This window comes from Malurus melanocephalus, unplaced genomic scaffold (assembly GCF_030028575.1).
Source record: "Malurus melanocephalus ecotype Western Australia unplaced genomic scaffold, MMel_1.1 scaffold_53, whole genome shotgun sequence".
Classification (NCBI taxonomy): Eukaryota; Metazoa; Chordata; class Aves; order Passeriformes; family Maluridae; genus Malurus; species Malurus melanocephalus.
Genome location: NW_026623285.1, coordinates 221,933 through 240,046, shown reverse-complemented (window position 1 = coordinate 240,046; position 18,114 = coordinate 221,933). Strand labels below are relative to the sequence as shown.

Here is an 18,114-nt window from a genome sequence, read left to right as displayed (position 1 = left end):
CACTTCAGAAGCCTTGAGACATAAACTGTTGGCTAAGTCTGGGGCTAAGACTGGATCCAGCCACATCYAGATCCTCTCTGAGGAKTTCAGAAGGCAACAGGGTCCTTTCTGCACCTTGTGACTCAGCCAATAAACTCTGTGTGAGGTGTCCATTCTGCTGGTGACACAGCATTGTGCAGGTGACGTGTTAGGGCTGAGCCTGGGACCTTCCCTCGGGAGGTAACTAAAGGAGCCTGTGGGATCAGTGCCCAGCATGGGCATGGTGATGGAAAATCAGAGCTGACACCAGTGTAGAGCAAGTAATGATTCCTTCTACCAGAAGATATATGCTAAAGGCTATAAGGCAAGAGCAGGCTTCTAGAAAAAAAAAAAAAATTTGGTAACAAAAAAAAAAAAAAAAAAAGCCCCACAACAGGTACACCTGTGCAAGGTCTTTTAGACTGGAAAACCTTTATTGCTTTCTGCAATTATATTTGTGCTAAGAACAAATATCACTACCTGCAAAGTTGTCTCTTTTCCAAGGCCACATGGCTACAAACCYCTTCTTGAGAGGCTCGGGGACAGTCACGGGACCTGCCAACCATTTAATATGCACAACATGCTGCAGAGACACTGACAACTTGACAAAGTAACTGCACGGATGCCATTACTGGTTGTGAATTCACACATYGCATTCCCCTCGCTCCCCAACCGGAGACAGACAGACGTGGTTTATATTTAGTATCACAAACACACAGAACGGGGAGCAGCTCCCTGCACTCCACTTTGGATCCCTGACCAGTGCCCACCATCACAAACAGCCAAGGCACCTCTAAGCCTTTTCACAGAATGATTAAAATTAGTGAAAAAGGCTGTTGCAGACTCTAGAAATGTTATTATAATGAAAAATACTGATTTGAAAGCCARCTATTTTAAAAATAAGGTGTGTTTAAGCATTGCCCAGGTGCAGTCAGGCTTTAACAGCTTAGAGTGTTCATGTATGAGAGAACAAACCCTTTTCCCTGTGCCTGATTCCTTGGATTAGGGTCAGAAACAGTTAATGCTTCCAGCTGGATGACAGATATACACCCACCCAATAAATCACACAGCTGAATGGTAACTTATCTGTCCCATGGTATTTTGTTCAAAGYTCATGGCTGCTCTCAGGAAAACAAACCATCAGTGAGTACCTGTTACACCGAGCTCTTATTTAATGAGCACTGCTAGCAGCACATGTACTAGCACTTGCTCTCTGTTTTTATAATTTTTTTAAAAATTCTTTTCTAAAGTGCATATAAAGAAACTTTCCAATAGAATTGGAGGCTGCAATTTTGATCCTGCAAAATGATTCTTGTTTTTTTTAGGGTAAATTCAAATTTCACTTAAGACGTAACATCAGTGTCCAGTTTTCACATTATGGAACAGCAATCTTATGGTATATATTGTACCTGGTTTTCACATATAGATATCAATAAAATTTCAGAAAAAAAGTACTGTGCAAATACTAAGAAGTCAAAAACRTGCCTTCTAATAAGGAAAACAGGTTTCTTTTCCTTGGACATCATCAACRTGAGTGAAAAATGGCCAGAACTCCTAAGCAGTATATAATTCTATTGATATTTTTATGATCCAACACATTTTCCAACTAAAAAGAAACATCACTAAATAAATGTAATAACTGTTTTGTATCATCAGAGTGCAAACATTAAATAAGTTTAAGCATAGAATAATATTTTGAATTACTTTAATAAAACCAGTTTGTGATGATCAAAGTACAGTTCAGTAGACCTGAATTTGACTGTGCTAACATTTAAAATGGACAAATATTGTCAACTCAAAATGTCAAAAAAAGCCACAATACATTATTTCCGAAAATTATATTAACAGCATCAAAAAGAATATAAAATAAAGCCTTTTTGTAATTATTAAAACCTCTCTCTTTAACAATATTTTGCTTTGAGAAAACTCACTTCTGCAATACACACAAAGATTTCCAGAACTGAATTCCATCATGGATATAGTCACAGGAATAAGTAGGAAAGTACTTATGAACTAGAATAAACTTCCACTATTAAGCTTCTAATAATCTCTATGAAAAACTGAAATAATTTTTTTCTGTATTTTTATTCTTTTTATTTTTAATGTTATTTGCATTTGTTTGTTTCTTGTGATTCCACTGTAAAWTTCTCATTTACTTTCAAGACCAAGCAGAGGATGTGTAGAACAGATTGCTTGCCAGGGCCAGAAGAGGGAGCTCAAATTAGTAGTTTCACTTATTAGGCTAAAGCAACATGTAACTGTAGAATTTAACGGCAGAGCTACTTTTAAAACATTAATTAGACACTTGGATGTGTCGTGCATTTAAATTAAAGGAACAGATTAGCCTCTCTGATTAGCATCTGTAGTAATGGCACTACAGGCCAGAGTTAAGGTGAGTGGCTCTTCTGAAACTGAGCCTTCACACTGCAGCTGATTCCTGAACAAAAAAAGCAAGTTGCTTGTACTTAAAGCCTTCAAACTCACCTCTTTTTCTTTGCCCATCAGGCACATGGAGGCAATCTCTCCAATGGGAAACCAAACTTCTCCCAATTCTTGCTGTAAAATCTCACACCACCTGCAAAGCCTCCAGTCTGAGAGTCATTTTTTAAGAAAAAACTGACTTACTACTCTCTGTTTTCAAAGGAGAGTAAGTTAACTCAGGGTCTGTTTTTGCCTCCTAAGCTGCACTMTCTGCCAGTTATTTTGGACCAAGTCCTTGCCATGCTGCTTTGCACATTTAAACCACCACAGAGTCACTTAATTTTGTATTTTCTGTCCACTACATTCAATACAACGTATGCTGCCACAACCGTGAATATGAACAAAGAATACAAAAGCACATCTCCTTGAGGTGATTCAGTCTGTGCTGGATCAGACATTATGAATATGTTGGATAAATAAGTTTGTACCCAACAGCATGCAATTATTGGTTTACATGCTATAAATAACCTCTTCATTTCCACTTAAGGCTTTCAGAATTTTAGTGTCAGAATTGTTATGAACAGTAACAAACAAACAGAATTGGAAGAATGGTATCACCAGAGAAATCTGGGATAAAGTATACAAGCAAGATCCCTTCAAGTACCTCATAAGTGTGGAAATGGTTTTACAAGTGTACAGAACGTCACACTTTATAAAAATATTTATATGATGGCAAGAACGCTGCCTACAGAAGTGTGAGAGAAATGGGGTATGTCTGAATTTTATGTCAAGAAAATGAAACCAACWGAAGAGGAAAGAAAGGGAAGAAAAGGTTTAAAGAAAATATTAAAATGTCAATATTAACAAAACAAATCTCACCATGTAATATCCATGAACAAGATGAGTTCAAAGGACTCAACAAATAAAGAAAATATATCATAAAAGTCTAAGAATAAGACATATTTTCTTTGCCCTCCTGGAATCTACAATTTAAATACAAGTTATTCTCTCAGACCTTAAATAACAGTTCTGYAACTCCCTAAATATGGTTCTCCATTCTCAAAGAAATATCTGTGTAGCAGTTCTGGAGATTAGAAACATATCARTCAGAGAACCAGTTATATTAAAGCAAGATAATTAAAAATTAATTTCAGCAAAATAACAAATCAACAGAATAAATAAACTAATAATTACAAGTATGCAGGTAGGCATAGAGAAAAATACTCAATGCAAAAACAAACAATGTGTCAAATAATAAATATTTATTTATTAATCTCATGGCTTCTTTGATGGTGCTGGACTCCTCTCTTTCCGTTTAGCAGCTTTCTCCATTTTAAGCTGTAACAAAAAAAAAAGACACCAGCAGTGGTTGAAACACTGATTTGCAWGTCACCTAACAATGCAATACTGAATTTCTACATCCACTCACAAATTACCAGWGCGACACATGCAGTGGAGAGAGGCACAGATCATTATTCAATAWCCCAACCTGGCACTGCTTAGGTTTGCACCACAGTACAAAGGAGCACTTCCATGCCTCTGCAGCTCCTCCCCTACTCAAACCAAGGCTGCCTTATCTCTGATAATGGCAATCTGGGTATTTAAGTATCCCTCAAGGCCAGTGCGCCTCACAAATGTTCATGGCTTTATCTTTATGTCAATGAAAGGTAGAGCAGTTTTATTGCAGATGTTTAACAGACACAGTCAGATGAACCAGCGCACACAAAACCACCCAGGAACGGGGCTGAACCTTCATCTCACTGTCCCCCCCCCGACTCACAAGGTCATGACTTCCTCTTGTAAGATTTTTTTCTACATAGCAGGGTCTTACAGAGTGGTAAAATTTAACAACACATGCACATTTCACTCTGCCACTTTATAGCAGGACTATAAATCCAAATATATCTGCTGGTTTTAGAAGCTCCAGTTTTTCTCAAGTATTGCTATGCTAGTGAATGAAATTATATATAGAGCAACTACATAAAAAGGATGCAGAGACTTTTGCATCTCATCTAACACATATGCTGCTATCAAAAATGCAAGAAAAAGAAAAATTAACATGCTTCTTCCCACCATAAAATAATATCAAAAGGAAACAAGGCCTCATTCCTCATTCAGATGTCTACAAATAAACTCACTGCTAAGTAAGCCTGTAGTTGGTCTACACAGAAATCCATTTTAAAACACTTCCCTACTTGGAGGCTTGGGGTTTCTATCTGAAATTCCTACTACCTTTTGCAAAGAAAATAAAATCTTGGGGAGAAAAAGACATGGAGAAATTTGAATATGATGATTTTTATAAAACTATGTAATATGTGTAGCATCTGTCCCTATTTTGTGATGATTTACAAAACAAAGAAAAACATTTAAAATTTCACAAAGCTGGAACAGTTTTGTCCTTAACAAACACCTTGTTGCAAGCAGCAAGCAAAGCAGAAAAACAGTTTTGATTTTAAAAGTTGATTATGACACATTGCCTTACAAAACAATTCATAAACAGTTGAGACATACTTCAGCTGAGATGGTGGAGCTAAGGGGCTAACACGGGGAAAGAAAAGGTATTTAAACATGTGAATAACCCATGCCATAGGGCATTGAAATTAAAGCTAGTCTGTAGGGTGGAGGAGGCATCTTTGAGTGATACAGGTCATCTAAGAAATACAGAGAAGATTTAGCCCAACTGGCAAAAACATTCATTAAAAAAAAAAAAAAAGGAACGTGATAAAGTCCTAAATGTCACAGGGGAGTTTCTGTGTGTCTGCACTGCTGTTTCTTTTTGTCACACAGTAAAATGCTTTGGTTTTCTGTAATAGAGAGCTATGTGCCTAGTTAAGGTAAATGCCATCCCACACATGACTGACCTCTGAAATCCTGTAATAGCTCATAACTGTATTTTAAAATTTATGTTMAGAGGCTAGCTTTCTCAAGAATTGAGAAGGAGTTATACAATGCCTGATATGCCACTTAAATCATATATATATCAGTTTCAGACATCCTCTTGTGAAAGTGTATTGAAATAAAGCAATAAATGCAGTAACTTGCCCGTTCTTGATAACGTTTTTCAAAGTAAGCCATGTCATCAGCTTCTGACTGTTTTCCATGAGAAACTTGCCCTGTGGCACTTGAACTACCTGAAAAACAGAACATAAACAAAAAAAATGTCTTTTTTCATTAATGTTWTTTGTTATTCCATTAGTTATGTTTTACATCGGGCAAAATCCATTTGAAATGGGAGCTCACCTTTATAAGCAAGCACTAAACCCATCAGCTGGGACTAAAGAGAAACCTTTTTAGTCTAAGCTTGCACCTATTATAAATTATCTTAAGGAGTTCAACAGTTATAGTAATTGCTAAATTGTTCTACTAAATGAGAGGCATAAAAAAAAGTATAAGTGATCCATAATCCCATGTAGAAAAACCTTTCTGGCAGAAAGCACTGTCACATGATTGTGCTGAATATGTACAACCCGTTCAGATATGAGATTCTAAAAGAAATTRAAAATGTTAAAAGCTGATCCAATGAATACATGATACCATTAATGGGGAAGATAACAAACATTAACAAAAAAAATAATTTAAGGTAAAAAGTACACCAGGAGCAAAAACAGCAAGCATTAAGTCATTCTAAGCATTTGAAGCACATGAATGTTGTACTAACCTTTCACATACTGAGGCTTCAATACTCAATTTAATGTCCTAAGCATCCTTCAATTCATTAATAAAATCAATTAACTTTATATTTAATTCTTTTTATATAACAATATTATCCTAATYATATTATCCTACCTGCTATTTGTGGGATGGTTTGAGTAGAACTAGAAGGGCCCTGAAATGCTTTCAGAAATGGATGATCCATGCTAGTAATGGGGGCATCTAAAAGTTCAGCAGGAGGAGCACCTGTTAGAAAATAAGTTGAATGAAAACAATAATTAACTTCAGGAGATATGTTCCTAATATATTTGACAGGGTCAAAACAAGGTTACAGATTCATATCTACAACTCTCTGCACAGACCCCATAAACCTGAGTTAACAAAAACATTAAAAGGGCGGCTTCAAAAGGAATGAAGAGCTTTCTTTCTTTAATTATTGAAGTAATGCTGAAGTTTTTAAACTTCAGACAAATCCAGGAATCCAGTCCAGAACTTGAAAAAGAAAGTATGAGTATGTAGCAATAATAGCCAGAACAGTATTTCAGGATCAAACATGTCCGTTATTAAATGATGCAAAATCACAGAGCAGAAAAAGCAYCAAGACCAACTAACATGTCTGTTAAAAAGTTCTACCAATTACCTCTTTTTTTTATGCTGAACAGCTATTAACCTTTGAGTTTGGAAACAAAAATGCTGTAAATCTATAACCAAGAAATACCTGGGTAGTGTTAGGCTAAAGAACTAACCCAAATAGAATGTGAAAGTATCAGGTTACAGGAAGTATTTGAAGTTACAGGTTCTCTCTAAAGGATATGCTGCATTTCAACCAGAGGCAGCTGGGTTAAACACCGGAATTGTTGATAAAGAAGTTTTTTATCAATTCACTAGAGGAAATTGGACAATGTGATCTCTTAACACCTGAGGACTGCTGGAAAGGAGCTGCCTTTCTGCAGYCCTACTCCTATTGATCTAATTTCCCTTCAGATTTTAAAAATCTATTTTGATTCAGCACTTTCCAAAACTTAGACAGATAATTAAAATTTCATCTCAGATCAGTTGCACATACCTATTCCACTGTCATCRAGCCTCATGTAGCCTTCTGCTAGAGAACTAAAACCTGTCAGTCCTCCCATGGCAGCGTAAGGAACATCCTGCCCCACGGGCTTTCCTTGGGCTAWGCGCTCCTCTTTCGTTTCCACAACYGTTTCGTGAGCRTATGCTGGCTGACCACATGCACAGGTAAAGGAGCTATGAAAGCCTGAACACTTGGAACCTAAAAAAACAAATAAATGAGTGAGATGATGATGGAATTTAAGCATCCTGCTGCATGAAAAGGTGCATGAAAGAGAAAGTACGATGCTTGGGATTACATCATGAGGGCAATCCAGTTGCAGGATCTTACAGAGCCAAGTTTCAAGTATCTCTGAGGATGGAGATTCCACCTCTCTGAGCAGCCTGGACCAATCCTGGATCAGAAAATTCTTTTCTGATATCTAACAGTTTCCTGTATTGCAATGTGTTTCTCCATTGTGATTAGCAATATGCTTCTTCATCCACTTAGAACGAATACAAGAAAAAGATGTTTTGACACTGGATGAAAATGACAACCTGCCATCATTTTGGCAGCATTCCCTCCAAAGGTGTATAGCACACATCAGTGTTGCATGGCTAAGAAACTTCACAATTTATTACACAAATCACAATTTAAACGTCTTCTAAAATTAGCAAAATTTTCTCAGTAGCAAATAGATTGTGGAAGCAACAAAATGGGTTCCATACAGGAGTATCATTAGACTGACTTTCAGAGGTTTTTTAAGCTTACACAGCCACAGRATGCAACTGAAATAGTTATAAAAATGCCATGTGACATTCAGAAGTGACCTGTCTGCCCTAGCTACTTCTAAAATTGTCATCAAAGCCTCTCTGAAGCAGCAATGTGTCCAAGAAATTGAGGAAGTGATGTTGCAAATGTTTCAYTATATAAAATGCCCCACTTCCAACTCACAGTTCATTTTGTGGAGCATCATAAAAGATTTCTTTTAAGTTTTGTGTAACACGTGGATCACACTCTCGAAAACATTAAAGGATTTTTCATGTTATTTTGGGCACTGCTCAGTAACAGAACYCTGTGTTTGGACACAGAATACARTRTATGCAAYATATACWGCACAACAAGCACWAAGTTTTTCAATTATAACTTATCWATCACATTAGATTTATCAACACTGGACAAGACTAATACCATCACATTACAACAACACAAGTCTGAAACAGAAACAATTCTTGGCACTTCTGTGCAAAATCTCAGTTCTGTGAAACCCTCAGAAGTGTCTGGTATTTCTGATAAACACTATAAAAGGCATAATATAAATTAATATTTAAAACACAGTTCTRTGGATTCAGTTTGAATTATCCAGTTGCACATTTAAGATTTTCGCATAACTTAGTGCAAATTCTTAAAAGCCTGTGGGATAAGGTTCTCTTTAATCTGTAGGATATGATTCTCAACCAGCAAAAGCTGTTTGCAGTTTTTTCTGTACAAAAGAGACATTCCATGAAAGGAATTTAATAACACCGCAGAACTCTAGCAAAAAAAAATCTTCATCTTATGTAATTCAAGGTTTCAAACTAAAACATCTTTATGCATTATTTATTTCCTGTGGTTAATAATTACTGCTGTTTCATTTCATTAACCTCAAACAACTGTAGCAAAAAGCTTCCTCTTAATCCTTTCTCTAAGATCTTGCAGAAACTCCATTCTCATTTGCATTTCTGGACCCACAATCTGTATGCTCAGGAACTGCTTTGTTAGAGTGCTAACAATTGTATTATTTGTGAACAAAGTGCTACTTCCTGCTGAGTTGAAAAAAGATATAAAAATGTATTAACATTATGGTCAACTAGGCAACAGAGGAATAGAGATCAACACTTCTCTCTCTCAAACTACCAAGTTCAAGTAGAAAAGGCACATGCTTGCAGCTGGAAGTGACAAACAGGCTGATTTCATACTGTCTGACTTCAGGCATCTGTCTCCGTAAGAACCCATCAGAACCATTCAGGGATTTAAACTCCTTCACAGGAGCTGGAGAAACGAAGGATGTTGTTCTAAACCCTCCTGTGCAAAGGGTGATGTTTTCCTTCCCACTTGTCGCCCTTCCTCAAGGATGACAATTCACCTCAGTGACAAGTGCAGCAGATACCCAACACCCTGTGCAGAACACAGATCCTTAACATGCTGTTCCTGTTGATTTTCCTGGCAAGGAATGCTGCAAGCCCAGCAGAAACTCACAGGAGTTACAGGCAAAGCCGGGCGCTGCGCTGTGCTGATCGGGGAAGTGCTTGCAGCGGCAGCGGATGGGCTGGGTGCCATTCAGGGGCACAAACTGGTACGACTGGCACGGACAGCGCTTCACTCTGCAAGGCACACTGATAGGGCGCTCTTTGGGAAGCTCCTCATAGTCTGTTTTGTGTTGTTTGTACCTAAACCAGGAAAAATAATAACTTTTATAACTGTGGTAGTATTTACCAGATAACTAACTGAAAGGCTTATAAGTTACTTCAAGAACTTTGGTTTTGAAGCAGCATTAATTATATTATTTATTGTTKTTAATTTTCAATTAAATGCATGGTATCAGGTGTTTTTACATATAGGCATTACATAAATATCACATCTCCTTAGGTTTCATTTTGAGAGCATTACYAGAATCAATCTGATCATGCCTTACAGCTGAATTTATTGAGATTGCAAAATCATTATGGTCTCAGCAATACATTGAGATTTACACTTACAAACAGTTCTTACTATTTAAAACCTAATTTTCTCAATCCTTAGACATTGAATAAACTTGCCTATGTGGTACTGTAAATGTTCAGGAATATTTCACATTTTTCTGGTTTTTTAAAATACGAAAGTGTAAAAGAAGAAAAGGTACCCACCGGTGAGTGCAAAAGCACGGTGTCTCTGGTCCCACAAGCTTGCAGTCCATGCCAGTTGGTGATCTCCAGCTCACATACAACCTGTTCTTTAGCCGAGCTGGTAATACTTTTCTTTTDTACTCCTCATATTCCTCAGGAGTAAAGAGCTTTCCTCCATCATCATCACCTACAATTCTGTATACATGTCATTTAAAAAAAAAAAAAGCCATAAGAAAATAGAGACAATAAAAGTAGATTTCTCCAGGTATTTTTTCCAAATAATGTATAACAGCATTTTTTCTGTAAATGCAAAACAAGTCTTGTATTTCATATTACTGTTCTAATAATTTAACAGAGCKRTAGCTRATTTTAGAGAACATTTTTTGAACAATGTTCTTCAAATGAACAATGTTCAAAAAAGAAGAACTCTTTCTTCTGAAGATCTTGCTCTGATGGACTAAAAACCAGTTGTAAGAGAGAAGGAAAAAAATAATAAAGCAAACTACCAAGTGTTCTTTTGGAAAAAAAAAAATAAAAAAAAAAAAGCAATGAGCATCAAGGGTCATATAACAAACCAGCTCTGCCACAGTCTTCTTGACTGACCTCTGGCAAGCCACTTCACCCATCTAMACCAAACTGCACTGCAAATTTGTATCCAGAGATTAATCTCAGTCTAGTCTGAGTATTTCACTGCGAGCAGGCAAAYAACACATCCAAGTTGTCTTCCATTTGCAAGAAGAGTGTGCTAGTTTCTGTAGCTGAAGTTGGTGAGAGCTGTATTCCACAATTCAGACAGGCCCATTTGTTTAAGCTATCACTGTGTTCAAATGCATGGTCAGTGAACACGGAACACTGGAGCAGCATCCRAATTCTGCATTTATGGACACAATTGATGACAATAAATAAAATCTGTAAAATACTATTGAGACTCAACTGCAGCACTTACCTACGCTGAAAGTGATTTTATTGTCTGTAAAAATTCAGTTATGATTTACTGGATGTGCTAAAACACACTGAATGAGCAATTCTTTGTCAAATACTCTGTGGATCTGTGCATTGCCAGCACTGTGMAGCACCAGAATAATGTGCCAACCCAACGCTATCATTTGCGTGTCAAGCCAGCCAACACCCACTGAATCACTGCACATCTTATGTAAGAAATATCACAGTGCCTTCCTCTGGTGTTTTACTCAAGGTTCTCCTAAACTAAATTAAGATCTCATCTCAGCACAATGTGTTTATTTTTGTTCAGCCTTTCGAGAGGACTGCTGACAAGTTTAGCAAAGACACGCAGCAATATAAGGGATTKATACTTATGCAAAATTGGGAATTTGTGATGCACAGGAGTCCTTGTATTCTGAAAGAGCAGTACGGCTGGCAGATTATCAAATCATGGTTTGGATTGGAAGGGACCYTAAAGACCACCTAATTCCAACGCCCCTGCGGTGGGCAGGGATGCCACAATCAGACCAGATGGCCTCTCCCAGCACACCTCAGAGTGCCGGGTGGGCCTGGATGCGAGGGACGGTGCGTGACTCCACTGCTGACAGCCAAGGCTCGCAATGTGTCCTCACCAGGGCACACCGGCCACCGCACCTCCGACTGCGACAATGAACAGCGGGCGCTGCGTGTGACTYAGCGAAGCCGCCGCAGACCCCGAAGCAGTCAATGCCAGAGGGCGGGAGGCGAGCATCCCTCCCGGAGGAATGGAATCCCGGGCCGCGGGCCAGCAACCGGGGATGCGACACGGCTGCCACCCGCACCCGCGGGCCGGCTGGAAGCGCCCGGCCCCGCCCCAGCGACCCCACCGCGCCGCCCCCGGCCCCGGCCCCTCACCGCCGGTACTCCGCGTACTCCTCCAGGGCCTGCGCATCCACCTGCAGCCGCTCCATGCCCGCTGGGAGCGGACAGGGCCCCGGGAGCGCCGCGCACCGAGAGCGGCGGGCGGGGGGCACCGGGAGGCACCGGGAGCAGAAGGGGGAAAGGCGGGGGRCAAGCGGGGGAAAGGCGGCGGGAAGGTGGGGGACAGGCCGGGGAGGGCGGGGAACGGGCAGGGGGCAGGCGGGGGAAAGCGGGGGGCTGGAGGGAGGCACCGGGAGGCACCGGGAGGCAGGCGGGGGCCGGTTCGCCCGCAGCGGCGGCTGAGGAACGAGCGGAGCGGGAGGCACGGCCAGCCCCGCGCCTGGGCGCTGTCCCGGCCGCTCGTTACCGGGCGCGCAGCGGCGAGTCACACACCGGGGCGAGGCACTTCGGTGTTTGAGCTGCGTGGTAACCCACAAAAGGCTAGATCATCAAAACTTTACGCTGTTTATTCGTTATAACAAAGGCAGCGGCATTCACTGGCTACAAATTGCGTAAGTTTTCTATTAATTAGTAATCAACTCTCTATTTGCTAGTCATATCTCTCCGTTCTCATGCTAATTAGTACACAGGCACAGTTCTGCCCATTTCAGGCTGTTTTGAGTAGGTGGTCGGGATCGCCCACAGCCAGAATTACCATTCCCCCAGYTACTGCTCAGTTCTGCTGGCTTCACTCACGGTGGCTCTCATCCAGATAGACCATTCATCTCTCGATTGTCTTCTCTTTTCCTTAAAACAAACAACTAGCCAAGCATACAACGTTCACAATGCAATTGCTCAATCATAACTGTCCAGCTATAGCTACTGATTAACAACCGAAAAAAAAAAAATTCAAAGTTTGATTCAAATCTTGAGCAGCTCAGTATCAAGGACAGGATACACGTGGTGCGCTCACACTCCCCGGGTAGGCAGTCACAAGTACGGTGCCTCCGAATGACATCCACAGTCACACCAGCCACACATCACATCACATCACATCACATCACATCACATCACATCACATCACATCACATCACATCACATCACATCACATCATCACATCGCATCGCATCGCATACCCAAGCCCTCCCAGTGCCTGCCTTGCACCCACATCGCCTTTTGCTGCTGCTACTATTTAGACCACCACATGTGGTGGATAGGTGAGGGGTATTTCTGGTTGGTCACTGATTTCTCTTCCTATACAAAATAAAATGTATGTTTCATTATAAAATAYATGTTTTGTYCATAATTCAAGAYTRCAGGAGGMCAACTTTGGAAACACTCCTAACCAWAGATGGTTCTAAGACTGGCAACCTGCAATTCTCAATTCCTTTCCATGTGCCATGATTAATGTCACCACATTGAAACTCCTCCATGTTTTTAGTGAATCCACCACAGGCTGCTATTTCTGATACTGCACTATCTGTGTGAGTCGACTGCTTCCCCTTGATACAAGCACAAGAATGGCCACAAAGTGACCAAATATGTGAAGAAAAAAATGTAGTACCTTTTTCTTATCCAAGCTTTAGGAAACTGGTATTTAAATTGTGCTCTGCCTGCTAGCATAAACTACGAGCCTTCACACTGTCAAACTGAGATCCAAGAGGAAAGGCTTTTTCCACACCACACAATGGTACTTCCCTGGCCAAAAAAAAAAAGGTACAGCAATTCAGGGAAATCTCCACATGGTTTTGAGCTGGGCAAGCCACCAACAATGCAGCAGAAGGTGAAGAGGAATGTCACAAGGGCCATGGCAATGTTTTACCAAAACGTCTCCCAGAGAGAAGAAACAACAGGGAGACTCTCAGGTTCCCAACAGTATCCAAATAAGGTGATAGGGCATATGGTCTGGGCATTTGTCCTGTGGCTATGCCACATGTATAAGAAATTTCAGCAGACCAGACAGCACTGCAACACAACACACACATTCTGTCACACTGAGACCTGAACATGAACAGGTCACCCTGAAAGGCAGGAAAGGTACAGGAACAAGTTCCCACTGCAGCCAATACATTTTCAAGTAAGCTAGTGGAAGAAAATTAAATCACACAAAAAAAAGTCAGGATTGTCAGGGAAAATCCCTCCTGTGACCAAAACTTTGAAAAAGAAACAGATGGAAGATAGGGGACCTTGAAAGCAGGACAAGAAGCTCTGCAGAGAGGGAGCTTGAACATACTGAGGAACACACTGCTGCCCAGGAGCTGCACGAAACTGAAGATCTCTAAGATACCTTATCTGTATGCACATTTTGCTGGTGCCAGAGATCCCAGTACTGCCAATAAAGGGGGAGGTGTGTAGGGGGAAGAGCTCTGGCAAGCCTGGTTCACCCAGAATGAGCAAAGCTCCTATGTCATGGGTTGATGTGCCTCATCTGTGCAAGATCTTTGTTAAAAACAGTTCTCTGAAATAGTTTGGCTTTAGAGAGAAGAGCCTGACTTCTTAGTTAAGGCACCTTTCAGTGAGGGCTACAAATGTTAGCCTATATGGCACTTCTGTGTCAGTGTTTATGCATGAACAGTCACAACTTACTGAGAATAGGAAATGAAGTCATTTTTTTGTGAGGCATCTGTCATATGAACTACTTCCCATTGAAAAAAATGAGGATTTTTTTCCTGGATTTGATCACAGCAAGTGTTTTGCAATACAGAGTGTTCAGTTTATTAGCACCCAGTGCTAATACAGCCACCACTCAACATCTGCTTGAATCTTACATGAGTAGACTGACTTGAGAACAGATATAAAAGGTGAAAGACTTTGYAACTAGGAAATGGAGTTCTTAGTTAATAAAGGTATCTCAAACACTCTCTTTTCACTGTCACTGCATGAGTATTGGAATACATTTTGAATTCAGAAAATCCATTCCTGTCTCTCATCCCTTCTAAGAGGTTGTTAATAAACATCCAAAATAAAATTCATTCAAGACTGCTCAAAAGAGATTTTTTTTTTTATTTTTTTTTTTGTAAACTGCCAAATAATTTTGAGTAGCAGGGAAGAAAAACAAAGGCAGCTTTCTGTTACCGTGAAGAAGCTGTGACACAAGGTAAGAAAAAGGAACAGGAATCCAGATGGCATGCTTTACCTCCTAGAGTTGTGATGCAGCATACGGATACTGCTGGCCCAAGATCTCTGAACACATCAAAGTGGGTTGAACATATGGACACTTACATACAGTACAGCTCCGTGAGACCTAAGGTGCTGCCTACACATCAAAGGCAACAGCTTAATGCTTCATAGGGTGTTGACAGTCTCTCTCAACACCCTCTGTTAACAATAAAATGTGTGACCCTTTACATTTTTTAAACCCTTACAGGTTTGACAAGAGCTTAAAATTATTCTCAGTGAAACATCTATAAATTGAAGATAGCCACTTCATTAATTTAGAAAAAAAYKTCCAATATTTTAGACCTCAAGTCAKGMGTTTGAAGTAGTAGTCAGTCATTCTATTTCTACAGATCTGGTCAATGATTATTAATTAGCTCTTCTGAAAATGAGAAGAATTTAAGTAGCATAAAGAATAACAGAAACAGCTTCCATCACATTGTTTCCTCCCTTCACATGTTATCAATATACTGATAAAAGCAAATGCAAGCAGTACTCACTTTTATAAACTTCTAATGATGYTCATATATTATGCTACAGTAAAAATTAATTTGTGTATTATTAAACCTAATTTACAGTATTTTAATAATACTAAAATTTTTAGTATTTTAACATATGTCAACATGTTTCTCTTCAGTTTGGCTATCAGAAAAAACAGAACATGTTTAGACACCAACTGACARAGTTGATGAATGCCACAGGGAGTATGGAAGTTCACGTGCAAGCAAGGATCAATTAGTAATGAAAGGTTTTTGCTGGAGGTACTGATGAACATAGTTGGGAAATTTGTAGTAATTAAGATCCCTTAGAGATAATTCAGCAGCATGTGATGCCACTGGTGCTTAAGAAAGGTGATTCCATGAATGCATGAAACGTGAATTCATTTTAACTTGGGCTTCATTTTAATAATCTATTTTTAAATGCCTGTGTGCATCATTCCYAACAAACTGAGGATAGTGAAATAACCATTCAGTACCAGTCTCTTCCACAGGAGAAACAGCAGAAGTCTAATTCACATTTTTGGCTGCTATAAAGGTAAGTSTCCCATTTCACTCTTGCCTTTGAAGGTGCCATACTATCAGATACATTAAATTGAACCCCAAAGAAAGCAAACTTTTTTTTTTGCAAAATACAAAACAGTGAAAAATCATAACCGTTACGAAAGGAGGGTCATATTTGGATTAATTGCTAAATATATCAAYTGACACTCTGTATCACCTCTAAAAATACCACACCAATTTTATGCAARAATGTTTTAGACATTCAGCTCATTCGATCGGTCAGCACATTTTTAGGMATTAAAAGGTTTTCAAGGAAACAAAATAAACTGGGATGTTAAATTTTATACAATTATTTTTCTAAATAAACTTTTTGATAGAGGTTCTCCAATTTACTCTGCTGCGTTCCCATGATCACAGCAGACCTGGGAACAGCAGCAAATACCCCCAGAACACATACCTGCTCAGAGGTGCTTGGTTGCTGAAGCAACTTGCACACAACAAACATGATGCAGTGTGCAAACCTCTGCATTAGCAAATATTTTTAATACTTTAATTAGAATTCAGATCTATCTAGTCAGCTGCTTTAAATGATCCTGTTATTGAAAAACAAGGATTTAGCAGGTACTTGGAAAAACAGACAACTGTAATATGTAATTCTGAGAGCCAAGGATACTGATGTTTCACCACACTAAACACAAGAACCTGTACACCCTTGTGCCATGTTTCTGTATTTTATAAWTTATTTCATTTAAAACAGATCAACAAATGYYTGTGAACCTAACAGTGCATAGGCARCTTGTTAAGGGCYRTCTCAGTGTTTCAGAGGAGTGTCTGTCCATCTGTCCATCCATTCATCYCAAAATTCTTTAATGTGGAACCAGTCAGTGCTTCTTCACGCACAATTGTGAGATAATGCTTGGATATCTTCATTACATTAAGGTTACTATGGTGAGATTCAAAATAATTTTATTTAGATGAGAAAAGCAACAAAAAGAATGAGAGAGTAAAGACARTTTCACCAATGCCTGCCAATTATTTAGTTGTGGAACTCGAGGGCTGGTATTGAGTCCTGTGCTGTTTCTGTCTATTTAAATAGACAGCAGTCAATATATACTCCTTTCTTTCCAYTTTTCTTCATTAGAACTGTTGGTTGGGAGTGGATCTTGAACATTTTTTTGCCACCTACGTGAAGCAATCACTCAGAAGCACTGCCAATTACCTAGCAAAATCAGCTGATAAACACTCATGAGGCAAATTACAGCTGGGAAAATTCAAGTCTCCTAATTTACAAAAAGATTTCAAGAACAAAACCAAAACACTCCCCCATCCCCCAAACGAGCAGTTCCTTACATAAGAGAGGTTACATGTGCTCCTGCCTTCCAAATAGCAGGGCAAGACAGAAAAGAAAATAATACCCCAAAYCTAATCCAGCCTATGAACCAATCAACCATAAGGAGATTCCATCAACACACAACTCGAATGAGGTCACTTTGTGAGGAATTGTGATGTCATTTGAAATGGGAAATACAAAGCTGCATGATAAAAACTGCATCACAGCAGAAATACTACTTAAATATTCCTCACAAAGCAAAAATATGCTTGGCAACACAACAAAATGTTGTTGTTTTGCATCAAGCATTTTGGACCTGGGGTAAGCTATAGGCTTTTTTTTGCTTCTTCTTCACAAGCCCTTGGGTTTCTTACACAACCTTCTGCCTTTGCTGCCACACCTCTCTCATGTCCTATACACGAGGCTGCAGGCTAGAACATGCAGATATTTTCTTGCTGCTGTTCTTAATAGGAAAGTCAGCTGAGATCCTCCCTTTATCCCTTCCCTATCCCTTTTTTACCTTAAATTTTAGTTTTATTTTACCTTTTTACCTTAGGTTTAGTTTTGCCACTCTGAAAAGTGTTGTCATCTCAGCAAAAAGCATSATGAAGGTCAGCTTTCACCTTCTGCACTGCTGGAGCACACATCTTTCAACTATATTCATGAATGGAACTTTATACTATAAGAGAGGTAATTCACAGTTTTGTCTCTGTAACTACATATATAACAGTTTGTCAAGTACAAGCTAATTCCAATGAGCCATTTGGCTACCAAAACATAAGAGAAAAGCAACTATTTGCACTATGAATTATCATGACTGCATGTATCAGTCTCCAAAGC

At 39.3% G+C, this 18,114-nt stretch overlaps 1 protein-coding gene across 1 annotated transcript; it reads right to left on the bottom strand.

The window, feature by feature from the left end:
- Positions 1 to 2,770: 2,770 nt before the first annotated feature.
- FAM221A (family with sequence similarity 221 member A) lies at positions 2,771 to 12,235 on the bottom strand. The gene is made up of 7 exons (XM_057365452.1): positions 11,842 to 12,235; positions 10,027 to 10,200; positions 9,380 to 9,570; positions 7,157 to 7,363; positions 6,226 to 6,336; positions 5,482 to 5,570; positions 2,771 to 3,777 (listed from the first exon to the last, which is right to left on the bottom strand). The coding sequence occupies exons 1-7, from the start codon at positions 11,895 to 11,897 to the stop codon at positions 3,715 to 3,717; spliced, it is 891 nt and encodes a 296-aa protein (XP_057221435.1). The 5' UTR covers positions 11,898 to 12,235; the 3' UTR covers positions 2,771 to 3,714.
- Positions 12,236 to 18,114: the final 5,879 nt, after the last annotated feature.